Below are 17,101 nucleotides of genomic sequence, written 5' to 3' on the forward strand. Positions count from 1 at the left end.
ATCATTGGAAATTTTCTAATTTGATATCGCGCTATTATTACTGTGAAGTTTGTGAAGATTTTAACCATGTTGCAAAACCCTGAGAGGAGAAAGATTAAAACCAGTTTGCATTGTGGAGGACAATGTGCAATGTGAGAAAAGGGTTTAGATATTACTAGCTTACTGTTTTAACAGAAGTCATAAGAACTACTTTTATCTGGCATTTTACACCGCCCAGTGTTCTGGCCTTCAAAAGCAAAGTGCAGTGACAGGTGATTGTATCTAAAAATGAACTTAAAATAATGTCTCTATGGTACATTCTTTTTCTTCTACATAATACCAATAATAAGTGAAGAAAAACAACGAAGCACACACATAGTTCTTGCGCACTGCACCCCATGTTCTAACTGCAGTACGCCAGCTTTCTGTCTCCTCAAATGACATTTATACTGGACCAAAACAGCCTCCACGTCACCCACCTTTAGGTTCTGTCCGTCAAAGGGCAAGGACCCACTGACCAGCGTGTACAAGATGACACCCAGGCTCCAGATGTCCACCTCTGGACCGTCGTACTTCTTCCCCTGGAAGAGCTCTGGGGCGGCGTAGGGCGGGGAGCCGCAGAATGTGTCCAGCTTACTGCCCGCAGTGAACTCGTTACTGAAACCAAAGTCGGCAATTTTGATGTTGGAGTCGGCGTCTAGTAGCAGGTTCTCCGCCTGCACAAAACAACATAGACAGTGAAAGTATTGTTAATGAAAAGCTGAGGGCATGCAGTCTGTTTAATGTGTTAATGATTGAGACCGAGACTTTCACAGATATCTAGAAGGTTCTTAAACCCTTTTCATTTTTTTCTTGTAACATTGTGCAATCACCTTCAAGTCTCTGTGAACAATGTTCTTCAGATGACAGTAGTGCACCGCTGAGACAATCTGAGGAGAGAAAAAGAAGACAATAATATGACGACAATTGCACTCAATGTTTGTACTTAACATGTAAATGGAAGCTAAACCAGGAGCTCCAGTCACACATTCACACGCCCTCCTTGACTTTCTTTCTGTGCGATCACACCTATGGTTTGTTTTATTTGGTCTGAACCACAGTGGAAAAATGTACTACATTTCTTATTTCTGCATTGGTCAGCTTCAGGTTTACACTGCCCAGTTACAAGCACAGCAAGGACTATAAACGATAAGTCACATCAACCCTGACTCTGAAGTAGCTCAGATTTCAGCTCTTGTAACGTTGACAAGATGAAATAATACAGTATGTCGTCTTCCTCTCTTCTTAATCAGTCCAGACTTTTTTTGTTGTTGTTATGCTCAGTTTTCCAACCGCAAGGAATAGCTGGCTGTCATATGTCAACATCTGACCAGGGACATAACTGCAGCTATTATTTGTGTAGGGACAGACAGACAGACAGACAGACAGACAGACAGACAAGGTATGATGCTTAACTGACCTGTCTGAACTTGGCTCTGGCCTCTTTCTCCTTCATTCTGCCATGAGCCACGAGGTAGTCAAACACTTCGCCTGGAGGGGGAAAAAAAAAAAGAGAGCATGACTGTAGTTCAGGCAAGCATAGAAGTTGCTCAATAGTCACATAGAACGGTCACCAGCAACTAGGTTATCCTTATTAACAGTTAAGGTTCTCATTCTTTTTTTGCATACATCAATGCTCAGCACTGTATCTTTGCTGCAACACCCCTGCCCACTTCCCGGCCAATTTTAACTCCCTCAAGCTCATACAACACTTACAAAATATATATATATGCAAATGTAGAATGTTTATTCCCTCAGTATGTGTTGATGTGTGTTATAGTAAGGGTTATAAAATCTCTGGTCTCACTCTGGTGTTTATGAGTTTAGAGTCAGGTCTGCGCCAAACTTGCACAAATATGTTTTAGAGCATTACAGGAGCAAATGTAGCAATACCGTAAAGGGTTGAAACCTGGGATAAATCCGCCTACACATGGAAAAAAAAGGTAGGGCACAGAGCATAGTGCAGTACTTCAGACACAAAGCGCGGTTCGCAGGTACAGTGCACGTCATCATTGCTTCTGGCTACCTCCTTTCATTGCTGCGCCTTATAAGGTCAGCGGCAATGAAGTCAAAGTTGAATAATTTGAATCTTGAGCGCTTGAGCGCCAAGTGGCAATTCCGAGCCACACCAAAGAAAGCGCTTCCTTCGACTTGTCTCCATCGCTCTTCGCATAGGAAAACAATGGAACAGCCAGCACAGAGCAGTTTTACAGCGGATCATGTGTAGGCGGCTTAAATGTGAAATGAGTAAGGGCATATGTGTATGTGGTAACACCTTGTGTTACATTTTTATGACATGACACATTAAAAGACAATCCTGATATTTCCAAACCTGGTATTGTGGTATTGCATTCATATTCCAGAAACTCAAATGTTTCAATTATTTTTGTGTGCAGGTCTCCATATATTTTTGTGTGTGTGTGTGTGTGTGTGTGTGTGTGTGTGTGTGTGTGTGTGTGCACTCCAGCCAACCATTTGACCTAAAAATTATCCTAAAAAGTAAAAATACGGGCTGAAGTTGAGTTGAACAGAGCAGCATGGTCAGCTGGTGAGCTGCTGCCTCCTTATTAGGTACTGGAAGTAAGAGATCACACAACATCCAGAAAGAGCAGCGGTGAGAGATTAAAGGATCACAAGAAGAAAGGAAAGAACAACAAAAAGCTGCAAAAATAGAAAAGTGCATGGGAAACAGTTGAACAATGTTAAAGAGCAAGATGAGTAGAGGAGCACAACAAAGGGGAAGTAGAGAAAACCGTAGAGAAGTAGAGAAAACCGTAGAGAAGTAAAGAAAAGTGATTTGCCTTTTTCACAGGGAGAGACACGACATCTCAATAATGAAAACGGAGGGAAAAGGGAATGGACTAAATCTTTTATACCCTAAATTAATGAGTTCATTGGCTGTACTGTATAGCCCAGTCAAAGAAATCAATTTAATTGGCACCATTCAATAGTTGGCCATGATGGTGGGTGGTGGGGATGTCACTCACCTCCGCTTGCATACTCCATAATTAGGTAAAGAGTCTTCTCAGTCTCAATCACCTCAAACAGCTTCACTGTAACACACAAAAGACGAGGCGTTAACACAAAAGCCAGCATGGAGACACACACAAGATAATTATCTGGAGCGCAACTCACCTATGTTGGGATGGTTGAGCGTTTTCATGATGCGTACCTCTCGAAACAGCTGGGAAAAGAGAGAAAGTGAACCGTCAGACACCATTTTTTTGTGTAATGTCTCAATTAGAAGATTACACAAAGCTCTACGTTCACATGCTTGCTTAAAATATTTTAAGTTACAAAAAACAAAATGATCATAATAGTAAAAGGATAACGGCAATTTAAACTGCTGGATGGCTTGAATTGATAAGTTGCCTGTGTTATTTTCGGGAGGTGTAAATAACTTCAGTTTATTCATTCAGCGTCCTTCATTCCAGCAGCAGTCAGACTCTATAACGCAACATCAGAATGTAGCACTGCTAGCGGTTTCTGCAATATGAGCCATCACTGGACAATATTCTGCATTATGCACATTTATCTATTTATTACTCTGTGTCACCTCCAACTGTGCAATATGTCATCTCTATTCATTCGCACCTTACTCATCTGTATATCTGTGTTTATATACTGTCTGTTTATATAAGGTTGTTTATTGTGTAAATACGGTTGTTTTATTACTATTATTATTTTTATAACGAATTCTATTCTATTTTTCCATTCCCCATACTTTATGTATATTTGTTCTCCTATGTCTACTTAATGTGTATGTGTGTACATTTTTCTTTTGAGCTGCTGTAGCACAGGAATTTCCCCAGTGTGGAATTAATAAAGTCCATCTTATCTTATCTTAAGAGCGGGCAATATGGAAAAATAAAAAAAAAAAATCATAAATATAATTATTTCAGCATTCAATTATTGCAAGAATTCAAGATTAAAATGGTTACGTTAAACTTGTGTTCATTCCATAAAAATCAAGGGTTTTAATAGAACAAAATGCAGTATATACAGTAGAAGGTGTTTCATATCGTATGTTATAGATTGGAGTTTTTGTGTGATTTATTTAAACATAAAAACCGTGAAACGTATACAATATGCCAAATGCATGGTTACAATCAATATATGGAGACACAACGTTCTACTACTAACTGTACTTTTGTGAATTAAAAACACATCTAAGTCCGAGTCTTAAAGTAAAAGCTCTTTTCTTTGTTTTTGACTTTTTGGAAAAGGAGGTCGGCCTTCTCACATCTACATTTGAATTATTCCTTATTTATTCATCGAATGAATTGTTCTTCAGCTAATTCATACAATCCACAGCTGGTGTATAGAGCCACTGTTCCCCCTCCCTCATCTTTCAGACCACCTCTAGACCTGGGCCACCCAAGGGAGTGTCTCACTGGTGCTAGGCTGACAGCGGGGCCCCCTCCCCTGGGTGTGCTCTCCCCTCTGCCCCCGCCCCTTATCCATCACTGAGATCCAGACTGCTGCCTCACCCTGGCACTCTGATGCCGTCTCTCGCTCTCTGTCTAATTACAGTAATGTATTCGCCTGTGAACTTTAAAAGATTACAGAGGGAACGCACCATGCTAGAAACCTCACAGTGGACCACGCTGATGAACGGTTAGAATATGTTTTTAACACCAGATGGAAATACAGTAAAAAAAATTAAAAAAACACCATCATTTCACCACAGAAATGATTACAAATCAGAGATATTACAGGAAATACCAGGTGGAATATCAAGTCAGTTTGAAGAAGACCCTTGAAATTGGTTTTAAAGCTGACATATATGTTTTAAGGTTCTGGGATTTTGCCAACTAACTGTACACCTGTTAATAAGGGTCTGCATACAGTATACGTAAAATGTTAAACAACTGCAATGTAGCCATTCATCCATCATTAGTTGTACTGGTTTGGTTATTAGTGTCAAAGTGAGACATACGGACCCTGGAGGGGAACGAGTGTGTATGTGGAGACATAACAAAAAACAAAGTGTGTGTGTTGCAGAGCAGAGTGTGTCAGGACTATTTCTGTATCTGCAGGAAACTCAAACTGAAATAGAAAATGAGGCAGATTAACAATGCACAGGAGATGAGGGGCGTAAAGGGAGGAAAAGCCAAGAAAACAATATGAATGAAAGCGGGAGGGGCAAAATGGTACACAGCAAGAAGTAAAACTGATGTGTATTAGCATTTTGTTTTGGATTGGAAGTGTTACTTATTGCTCTGTAAATCTCCCAGCAAACCTGCCTGGTTTAAAATGCTTTAGGAATAAATTACACAAGTGAAAAATGTGAGAGCACAGAAAAAGACAAAGAGGAGAGAAAATTCAAAAGCAGGAATGCACTGATGCCTTCATTTTTGTAGCCTGCACCCCCCGTATCAGTCTCTATCTCTGTTATTATAAAATAAAACCAGATACAATCTCCATCTTTCGTGTTCTTATGGTTACACTTTCTTATTTGTATACTATTGGGGAATCACTACAACCAATCGAGGACCTTAAATCAGTGGTCATTGGGCAAACTGACAATAAACAAATATAAAGATTTTTGTTGGTCTAAAAAGACAGTGACTGAGTAGGTATTTAGTTGAAGCTAGGTAAGTAAAGTTGTAAAGTAAAATTTACGTGGCACTTTTTAAAAACAGTTACAAAGTGCTTTACACACACAAAAAATATAAATGAATGAGTAAAGCAGAAAGAAATTACAATATATAACACAGAACAATGACCGATGGACTTAAAAAAAAAAGATTAAAAAAAAACAACACATAGACCACTATTATTTTGTTAAATATTCAAAAAAGTACAAAAAAAGATTAGCAAAAAAGGGCAGAAGAGGTCACTAACTGGGAAAGTAGAGACTACAGTGGTACATATTTGATTAACAGACTAATGTTTTTATCTGTCTATCCTACTCATTAAGGGAGGGCTGACTAAGTACTGACTTGTATACACCCTGCTTCATATTCATACTGAATGTAATTAATTAATGTATTAAACATATCAGACATGGCAGCTGCTGTGTAGGACCAGTCAAAGACAGGAGAAGCAGAGAAAATATTATTTTTCTTCCTGCATCATTTGTAGCAAACAAAATTGTCGAATTTCCTTCATGCCACATGCACAAGGAATTTTGCTTACTTGCAGTGAAGCAATTCACAATGACATAACTTTACTTTTTGCCCGAGGCGATGTGTGCATGCCTGTGTGTGCGTGTTTTCACAGATATCATCTGAGACAGATTTCTGGTATACAGACACAGACATAGACACACAGACACACTCACTTGGCCATGCTGTACAGCCAAATGTACGTTTTGTGCCAAGATAAGACACAGACTACTTCAAAAGACATTTAAATAGCAACAAACAACTACCACACAGGAACTAGTGCAAGATGTTTTATTAGAAAATTAATTGCCAATTTTCGATAATCTATTAATTGTTCAAGTTCTCTGCTTTATATCACTGTAAACTGAAAATGTTTGCGTTTTGGACTGTTGGTCGGAACCAACAAGCCATTTAAATAGGACAGACAGAATAATCATTAGTTGCGACCATATACTGATTTCTATTAACTCCTCCTATAAAAAGGCAGGGGTGCACAGCTGCAGTGGGTTGACATCCCATTGGTTATTTGTAAAACCCTGATGTGAATTCATATGAAGAAGAACAATGTTGTGTTGGAGAAGCATTCAAACATAAGACCCACGGGGAATAGTCTCTGTCTGGTCATGTGTTATAAACATTAGTTTGCTATTCTTCTTATTCTCTGTCAGGTTTTTTTCTACTCAATGCTCTTAAAATGGGAAACTGCATTGGTCATAAAACACCCCCACAGGTCCGCTGGGAGTGTGTGCGCAATTGAATTAAGTGCATGGTGCATCAGCTGTTCATCTGAGCTTTAAGAAGAAATTTCGGCTACGCCTCTCCTCCAAAACAGACTGTGGCTGAAAAGAGACTTGAGAAGCAGAAACCTCAGCAGCTGGCCAGGAAATTGTTGAGTCACTGGTATTGATTGAACACGCCAATCAATCCTCAGCTCATACTGCGGTCATGTTGTGCTGTGGGGCAGTAATTTGGTTTCTTATTACACTTTTACATACATGTTGTAGATTAAAAACATTCCTTGGTAAAAGCAAAAAATGTCTGACTTTTCCCATCACATCCGAATGCAGCATTTGTCCACTGATCCGACAGAACAACTTCCCTCTCTTGCCTTATTGTGTTCCCCCTTTCTTCCTGGTTATCTGCCATGGCAATAACCCCGCGTCACAGTTGCCATGCCAACGCAGGTATTAATCCCTGGGCCTGAATCTCCTGCTTCCCAGGGGATTGTGGGAGGTCATGGAACGACAAGCACATGGAAAGAGCTGAACACAAAGACGCACACAGCTGCCGCCGTGTGGAGTCCTCATGTGATAAAATGTTGATTTTTATGGATGAAGGCGAGACACTACAGGCAAAACATCGTTTTATTCATGCACTGCTCAATTTTGAGATTTTGGGCTATGCTGCTTCCATAACATGCCTTACCTCAGTCTAGTGGAAAGAAAGCAATCAAAATAAAAAAAATGCTTTCAAACTCTTCTGGACAATATACAAATATTTACTAAGCCCTTTGTCTCAGTTCCAGACAATATTTCAATATCTGATCGTGGTGTATTATTTTCTAGCATCCTTCACTTTTCCTCTGTTCATCTTCTTCTTCCCTCTTTACTGGCAGAATTAAGCAACTTCTGAGCGTTTACATCCTCTCTGTGTCTCTGTCCATGCCAGGAATTATTAATCAACTGCTAAGTCAAAGCTCTCACTGCTTTTCTACAACAAAGCAACTTAATGACTGACGGTTGAGTTTTTTCCCCTCTGCTCTTTCTCACTTTGAGAGTAGTGCTGCGTGGGTTTGATTCATGTGTCTGGTCTGCCAGTCTGTCGACCTTTGACCTGTTTATCCAGGCTGTGTAGCTGTATTTTTCCTTTAAGTACACTCACGCAAACACATAACGAGAGAGAGAGAGAGAGAGAGAGAGAGAGAGAGAGAGAGAGAGAGCAGGGTGATGTTGAAATGGAGAAATGAGGAATTGTCTAGCTGACATATTTAAATAGCCAGCCCTGCCACATCTCCACCGTACAACACCGTCTAAAACACTGCCAGTTGTCTACACTTCCTCTTATCAGCCACAGCCAATCACGAGACCAGAGACACTCCGAGAAATAAGGGGTAAGAGAGTGAGAAGAACGAGAGAACGAGAGGGACAAATGAACAACGTCAGAGTGCCTCTTGTGAATAACCCTGTATGTGTATGTGTGTGTGTGTGTGTGTGTGTGTGTGTGTATATTAATGTGTGTGTGTGTGTGTGTGTATATTAATGTGTGTGTGTGTGTGTGAACTCTGAATGAAACAGACCATTACCGACTAGGCTTCAAGGTACAAGTCCTCTTCATTTAAACTACTGGCATGGTGCTCTTCAGCAAGGCACAGCTCAATCAAAGCCAGCTCATCGTCACTGGAACGTCCCCATGGAACGTCGTTGAAAAAAAGTTGGCAACGTAGCTGCGGTGTGTGTGGTTCTGGTATGATTAAACAGGTCACGTACTGCAACCCTGAACTTATTTAGACATTACCTGGAGAAGCTCTATGTCAGAACACAATGTCCAAATCAGTTGGACCGGACATTAAACAGACATTACCCTGACAGCTTCCTAGTGCAAAGTCCGTGTAACGTTCGACTGAGCCCATGTGAAGACAGCAGGTCATTGTCTGGAGAATTCACAGCGAGCGATTTTTTTGGGGGCATTTTTGGCCCCTATTTTTTGACAGGACAGCTGAAGACATGAAAGGGAAGAGAGATGGGGAATGACATGCAGCAAAGGGCCGCAGGTCGGAGCCGAACCCTGGCCCGCTGCGTCGAGGAGTAAACCTCTATATATGGGCGCCCGCTCTACCAACTGAGCTATCCGGGCGCCCGTTGATGACGTTTCTATCATGCGGCTGGCACAAAACCGGAAGGAAACAAACATCGAGGGTGAAAGAGAAGGGTAATTAGCACAAAGACGGCAACGAATATGTCTAACTGTAGAGACTTGAAGATTTGGATTGGTTAAGGGCTTATGCTGAAATCGCCAGACAAATTCAAGTAACAGCACATTTTGATTGCATCACTCGAGGATAAAGGCAAACGGTAATGAACCAAACGGTCAGTTTCCTGCCGAATGTTTTGGGGCACTCTAATGAGCCACATTACTCAAGGATTCGCCTTTGCGCTTTTTATTGTCGCTGGGGAACATCTGAATAGACTTTTGACTTGGTTTCTCCCTTTGTTGCCTGTTGCTGGGAGAGCTGCCCTTTTACATTATCCCAATAAAACGCCCACTATAACAACACCCCCCTCCCCCCCCCAAATAACTCCATTCCTTTAATGTACAGCAGTAATTGGAGCTCCCAGGCTGGTCGATGAGAGGAGCTGAATCGTTAATGAAGAGAAGCTGGAGTTTAATTCAGACCTCATACAGCCGGCTGTTTGACCCAGATCATAAGAAGCCTTGACTCAGCTTTAATAAAGGAGAATGAAATATAGTTTGAATAGGTTTGCTAAGCAAGATACAGTAAGGGGAGGGAGAGAGGGAGAGAAGGAGAGAGGGAGGGAGAGAGCGCACGAGCGAAAGATCAGGGCAGGGCATCATACTGCTCTTCTTCTGCTGTTCCATTTATCGTTGCTTTGAAGATGAGCTTGTGGGAAAACCTTCTGCTTTGGCTCCGTCCGCCCTCTTGTCCCTTTATTGTCTAATTATTCCCTTTACACACTGGCACAATAACAACAATGCATACAGCAGCAACAAGATGATTATGCACAGACACCCACACCGGGACAATATGCTGCATACAATAGCAATGCAGATAATGGCATTACACGTCCATACAAAAGGCGGAGCAGAGACCGTGTCGGGCTGCGAGTCTATCCGCCTGTTATCACACACACACACACACACACACACACACACACACACACACACACACACACACACACAGTGTCTGTTCTTTTTGGTTCTGCTCTATATCTTGTCTTTCTCAGGGTCCCTGCTCCTGTGCCAAGGCCTCAATAACAGCACCCCCACACCACCCGACCGTTCCTTTTGTTTGCCTGTCTGGAATTCAGCTCCTGGCTGAGGGGGCCTGGGTGAGGGACAAAAACACACTTCACAGCATTAGATGGTGGCCCAAACATTGTCCCGCATGCACACACATACGCTTTACTTGTGTGCATATACACAACATTGGATGGCTGCCCACAGAATTCTCCTGTTCTCAAAGTAACACCGGGCTTTTGATGGGGCCCTCCATAGTCTGGCAGATTATCCAACAACACACACGGCAGGGAAAAACACACTTGGTCCTGTACAGTATGTTGCTATTACCGCTGTAAAGTTTTAAGATATGAAACAGAACAACAGCATATTTTAAGTAAACAAATCGGTTTTCATGCACTTTCTAATGTCTGGAACTCTTTTGCTGCGTTCAGGTTTGAGTAGGACAATCTGACCTCAGGATTTCCAACTCTGCTTATAAACACCTTTGCAAATGGATTTATATACTCTTTTTTTAAGACAATGAACACCCAAAGGTAGATCGTAAACAAGAATAAACCATTTACAGAGTGAGCAGCTTCGCAATTGCAAAGTTGCAAGTTGCAAAATGTGCCCCCTACTAAATGCTCTTTAGTAGGTGTGGGCAAAAACAAATGACAATACTTGGTTTTCCACTCTACCTACACTTAATTAAGGTTATTACAAGTACCAATTAGAATTTAGGCAAATTCAGGTGATGATTTTGATGAAACCTGTGACGAAGACTCTACTTCATGATTTCATCAATCGCATGGTATATATTATACATCACATACACATCAAACAACTCCTGCACACAACTTCACTTTGCACCGTAGGATGACTTTTTTGCTTTGTTTCTTTATGTCCACATTGGAGCAGGCTGGTACTTGGGTGAAGCAGGGAGCTTGCACAGTGGCACTTTGGCAGTACTGGCTGTTCTATAGAGACACAAAACACTAAAACCTTACAGTTCCTACATCATTGAAATAGTTTTAGGAGCCATAGTGTAGTGCTACGGACAGTAGAGAGTATAGCTGTGATTACAGTAGAGCTACTATTGCAACACAATGCCTGAGGAGAAAGGAGAAAGAAGTGGGACACAAAGCTAGAGTAAAAAGAACAAAATAAAGATTTGAAAAAGAGAAAATAAAAAGGGAGGAGTGAGTGGAAGAGGGAGGGGAGAGGGAGAGAGAAATTGGGTATAAAATGACAATACAGAGAAGAAGATGGTAGAATATAGACTGATGCGTAACAGAGTGTGAAGAGAAAGAGAGCAAAGAATTAGAGTTGACTGAAGCTACTGTGCTTCTATTTCAACCCAACTGTGAATACCATATAATACATCATATATTTTGAATATTAATGTTGTGAAAATTAAAATGCAAATTAAGTGCATCTTCATTAGGTATACAAAAGCAAAAGATTGAATACTGTTGGACTAATACACTTCAGTGTCAGCTAAAGCTACACTTGTTTCATGTTTTCAGAGAATGTTAAAGCAGGAAAAAGGAGACCGGCAGTGAGAGAGAGTTCAGACAGAGACAGACAAAGAGAGAGACAATGTCACCTGGCAGCATGTATAGTGCGTCCTATACGAACTACAATAATGCTGACAGGACAGGACGCAACTGGCTGCGCTATGCAGTACTAGACCACTACCACTCTGCTGCAGAACACACAGAGAGACAGAGAGAGAGACACAGAGAGAGAGAGAGAGAGAGAGAGAGAGAGAGAGAGAGAGAGAGAGAGAGAGAGAGATACCAGCCTCGTTAAAACCAAGGTCGTAGCTTAAAGATTTGAAGAGCAGATTAATGGTGTAATTGAGTAGGCATCTAACTGTTGGAACAGCAGGCAAACAATGCTTTGAGAAAAAAGTGAATAACCGCTGTACAGCACAAGAAGGTCTATGTTCCCACAGTGGGACAATGACACACACAGACACACACAAAATGGGATAACGCACAGGCATGCACGCATGACCATAACAGATATATTAATACTCTTCAAAATGTGTAAACTGCAGAGACACAAACATAGTTTATTTTAAAAGGCACTGACCCCAACTCCCCTGACTAGAGAATTGGGAAGTTGGATTAGAATTACAACTAAAACCAAGAACTAAAAGAAATGGGATTTCCCCAGCAGAATATGAGAAACTACACTTATTGCCATCTTTAGTTGTGATTAGCAAGCAGACCGATAAATCCTGCCTGTACATGTATAAAGGCCTGGTGGATCAACCAACGCACAGTAGTATCAGTAGAGTCAAAACCCAGCGTGGTCTGGGTAGCTAACCAGCTGAGTATTCATCAACAGGCTAGCTGTGATGCAGTATCGATCTCGATGATACTCGATGATACTCGATGACGAGTGTATTATTTGTTCCAGTGAAGCGGTTGATAAAGAACATTCGTGATCAGACAAGGCCACAGTTTGGTCAGCAGAGCGGCCGCTGAACAAAGAGTGACTTGTATGAACTGGGAGAACAGAACCCATCGCACAAAATACACACAAGGTAACAACTATCTCTAAATGACAAAAAAAACTTTTAAACGACACAATACTGAGTCAATTAAAAGATGTATCAAATTAACAAAAAATAATCAGCAACTACTTTGATAACCTATTAATTGTTTGAGTCAGTTCTCAAGCAAAAATGCTAAACATTTGCAGGTACCAGCTTCTTATTAGTATAAGTATGTTATGCTTTTCTCCGTTTTGTATAATTGTAAACTGTAAACGTCTCTGCAGGCCCGCCGATAGAGGGACAAAACCGGGTCTGTTGTCCCGGCCCACAGTAGAGGGGCCCAGAACTGGGCCCTCATTAAATTATGGAAGAATTAAAAATCTTTTTTTTTAAAATAGGCCTATTTGTGGAAAAAAATATGTAGCATAATATTTGAATTACATAAAAGCGTTTTATTTGTTTTCTTCCTAATTGTCCTGGAAATGGTGGTCAAGAAACCCCCACCCCCAACATAAAAATGGTTTGGCCTCTGATCAAAATTTTATATTGTCACTTGATTTGAAGTTCAGTACGCGCAAAATGTCCGGTCAGCACAAGTCCGAGCTCGGAAAAGGAAAGAAAAGAGAAAAGAAAATAGAGGCCTTAGAGATTTTCTAAACAAATATTTAAAAAAAGTGGTGACGGTGAAGCTGGAACTGTCAACGTAGAGCAAGGTAAGAACCAAGCGCAGCCAACGTTTCCGAGCCTTGTAACGTAGCGTAACAGGCCAGCTCTCATGTTAACGTCCATTAGCTTGTGTAAAAGCCTGACACAACAGCAGTTAACTTTGACAGAAACAGTTGAGTTTGGTAGCTCCATCAGTAAGGATGAGACAGAGAGAGATCCAGCTGCAGTCAGGTGACAGAGAGAGTGATGCGGGAGGGCCCGCTGCCCGCACGGGAGGGACAGAGTCAGGCTACCGGTGAGAGAGAAGAGAGAGAGATAGAGAGAGTGATGCGGCGGTTCGCTGCCCTGTCGGAGAGTCTGAGCAGGATGGATCAGAGACTGATTACACACTTAATTTCAGTGAGAGATGTGAGGAGAGGAAGAGCAAAGGGAAAAGGAGAGATCTGTGGCGGCGGTGCCCATCTAAGATCTGCGTCCGGGCCGAGCAAGACTGTCAGCTGGCCTGCGTCTCTGAAGGGTTAGGGTTATTTTGAAGAGCTACTTTTACTATTTTCTGACATTGTATAGGCAAAACAATTAATCAATTGAAAGAAATAATTAGCACATTAATCAAATGTTAGCTGCTGCAACCTTAAAAAAACTGGTGCCAATATTGTATTTGTTTTTATAATGATCACTCACATCGTTTTTTTTACCCTAAACTAAACTATTAGAAGTTAACCTGCATCTACAGCATGAAAAGAAATACCAATATGCAGTTAAAATATTACACCTAATGGTGCATTTATTATAGACAGCAGACACAAATATTTCAATATTGCAAGTAATATTCCACCAACAAATCCAGATGAGAAAACACCGCAACTGCTTGAAAGCAGAATGCAGCCCTGAGGCTTTGTTTCTCACTCAATTTTGTTTCATTAGATCACTCTCGATTAGCACATGCATTTCTCACACTCACACACACACACACACAAATAGCGGCAGCAGGCCAAGTCCAGACATGAGAGAGCCTAATCTCATAAGAGCTATGAGTGCAACACATGTAGTTAATACTTGGGCCTAGACAAGCATACAGTGACGTACATTACCACAAGTATTTAACCTAGTTAGTTCCAGTGGACTGTGTGGACAAATGTTGGTTATGTCATACTGACACAAAGCAGAACTCCAAGCTTCACCAGCTTATTGAAACGTCTGTATGAAACTATATTAAAATTGTACAAAAGAAACAAAAATCACCCATAAAACTGGACAGACATGCTGCAGTGCAACAGCTCAAGTTGAAAAGAGGCATTTTCCCTGTGCACAAGCAGGTCTGTTGTCTCAACGTATAACACATCCTCCCTGGAATGATGCAGCCAGCAACAGCTTAAGTAACACTGTGCTTCACATAACAACCAAAAGGTCAAAGGTCAGACAACTGCAGCACGCAAAGGTCATCTGAGAGCTACTTTACCAAAGGCAAAACAACACATCGAGAGGCTACTGTGCTCCGTGATGCAACACAAATGCAAACAAACACACTTAAGGACACCAGACCGACTGATAATACACACACACACACACACACACACACACACACACACACACACACACACACACACAGTACAGGCCAAAAGTTTGGACACACCTTCTCATTCAATGCGTTTCCTTTTTATTTTCATGACTATTTACATTGTAGATTCTCACTGAAGGCATCAAAACTATGAATGAACACATATGGAATTATGTACTTAACAAAAAAGTGTGAAATAACTGAAAACATGTCTTATATTTTAGATTCTTCAAAGTAGCCACCCTTGCTTTTTTTGATAACTCTGCAAACCCTTGGTGTTCTCTCAATGAGCTTCATGAGGTAGTCACCTGAAATGGTTTTACCTTCACAGGTGTGCTTTGTCAGGGTTCATTAGTGGAATTATTTCCCTTATTAATAAAAAAGCAAAGTGTGGCTACTTTGAAGAATCTAAAATGCAGTTACAGAGGTCAAGTAGATAAGGTAAGCAGGGGTGAGACAGAGATCACAAAACAATAATAAAAAATAGGTAAAGATGATGATGTGTATGTGTACTAAAGGAAACATCATAAGCAGCTAATACACACACACACACACACACACACACACACACACACACACACACACACACACACACACACACACACACACACACACATTACCTTCTGTAGGCTGGTTGGGTTGAGTTGTGTTTTATCGATGATCTTTATTGCAACCTAGGGGGAAACAATACAAAAATGAATGAACAAAAACAATCTAACAAAGAAAACATATTTGTTGCAAAAATCTTAACAACAATCTAATACTAAAAGTTTCTGAGAGGTAGTATTAATTCCTGGGCTATTGTACTAGAACGCATTTAAGCACAAAAGGTTTACATTTTCTGGTCGAGTTTATTAATGGTACATTGAAGCAACTACTACAGCATCTTTAATTTTATTATCAATTCATCCGCTGATAATTTTCTCGATTAATCATTTGGTTTGCAAAAGGTCAGAAAATTCTAAAAAGATGCCCGTTAAACATTCCCATAACCTAAGCTGATGTCCTCAGTGTCTAAAACCCAAACATATTACATTTACTATAAATGAAGAAAATGAACAGCAGCAAATCTTCAACTGAGACGCTGGAATTAGAAAAAGGTTGATAGTTTTTGATTGAAAACTGGCTTCAAACTATTAATTTTTCAAAGTAGTTGCTGTTCAATTTTTCAATCAATGAGTTGACTAATCGTTTCACCTCTAATTATATGTATTATTAACTATTACAATTTCCAAGCAGCATAAGGCTGTCTTTGTCTTCATCCGACTGCTGGCTACTGAACAACGAGCTCTGGACTAAATAAAACATGCATTAAAAGAAAACATTTATAGCATTAGATTAACATTATCCATTATTCAAAGTTGAACATGCAAATCAAGCCACACTATAGAGAGGATAAACAGTTGCACAGTGTTTACAGCATGTATAGAATACAGAAGCTGAAATCCACTAAACAAACCAACAAAGCTTCATAAGAGGCTTAACAACATGTGGTGACCCGGTCAAAGACTGCGTCAAACTACCGCTGTAAACCACCGATATATGACTGTCTTCTTCTTTACATGGGGGGAAAACAACGGCTCTCACATGATCGAGCCAGCTGACGCGACAAAGTTTCTATGGAGCCTGACGGAGTCATTAACTCAACTAATGTAGGTCAAGTTCACGAGAAGACTACAGTGTGTTTAAACACACAGGCGTTTAGCCACAAAAAAGAAAAACATGGCTGTCTCTCTTCAAAGAGTTTGACTGTGCTGTGGGACTAGACGGATTTGGCTGGCTGTAGAAGCTACCAGAAGGTACTCTGAACTCGATAGAAAAGCGCTTCTCAAAACTACATCTGTGGGCGCCTGGTTCTTTTCTGGCTCCCAAACCCCGGTTGTTACCCATTCCTTCAGCCTCATCAATCCCAGCATGCATGGCTTCATTGACCCTTCCAGGGCAGTGAGGAACGTTTTTTGCAGTACTCCTATCTTCCCCTTTTTTTAAAACTCACCTCTCTGCCGGTCAGTATGTGTCGTGCCAGCTTGACCTTGGCAAAGTTTCCCTTGCCGATGGTCTTGAGCAGCCGGTAGTTTCCGATGTGTGGCTGCTCATCGGAACACAAGGCGATGGAGTTACGACATCGGGCACCAAGCGAGCGGTTCGACCAGCCAGTACCCTTCTCTGAGCGGCTGCTTGACAGGGAGGTATGCTGAGGAGAGAGAGAGAGAGAGAGAGAGAGAGAGAGAGAGAGAGAGAGAGAGAGAGAGGTCAACCACCAGTAAAACTAAGTTTGAATAAAGG

The 17,101-nt window shown here is 41.0% G+C and overlaps 1 protein-coding gene across 3 annotated transcripts in view; it reads right to left on the minus strand.

The window, feature by feature from the left end:
* Positions 1–17,101, minus strand: part of mark4b (MAP/microtubule affinity-regulating kinase 4b) — a 65,096-nt gene that overhangs the window by 24,494 nt on the left and 23,501 nt on the right. For all 3 annotated transcript variants that reach the window (XM_039790118.1, XM_039790099.1, XM_039790108.1), the window contains 7 exons: positions 16,812–17,009; positions 15,436–15,489; positions 3,154–3,202; positions 3,006–3,071; positions 1,439–1,509; positions 852–908; positions 459–695 (listed from right to left, as the gene is read on the minus strand). In XM_039790118.1, coding sequence (XP_039646052.1) covers positions 459–695; positions 852–908; positions 1,439–1,509; positions 3,006–3,071; positions 3,154–3,202; positions 15,436–15,489; positions 16,812–17,009 — 732 coding nt within the window. The remainder of the gene's footprint in view (positions 1–458; positions 696–851; positions 909–1,438; positions 1,510–3,005; positions 3,072–3,153; positions 3,203–15,435; positions 15,490–16,811; positions 17,010–17,101) is intronic.

This window comes from Perca fluviatilis, chromosome 2 (genome assembly GCF_010015445.1).
Source record: "Perca fluviatilis chromosome 2, GENO_Pfluv_1.0, whole genome shotgun sequence".
In the NCBI taxonomy this organism is placed as follows: Eukaryota; Metazoa; Chordata; class Actinopteri; order Perciformes; family Percidae; genus Perca; species Perca fluviatilis.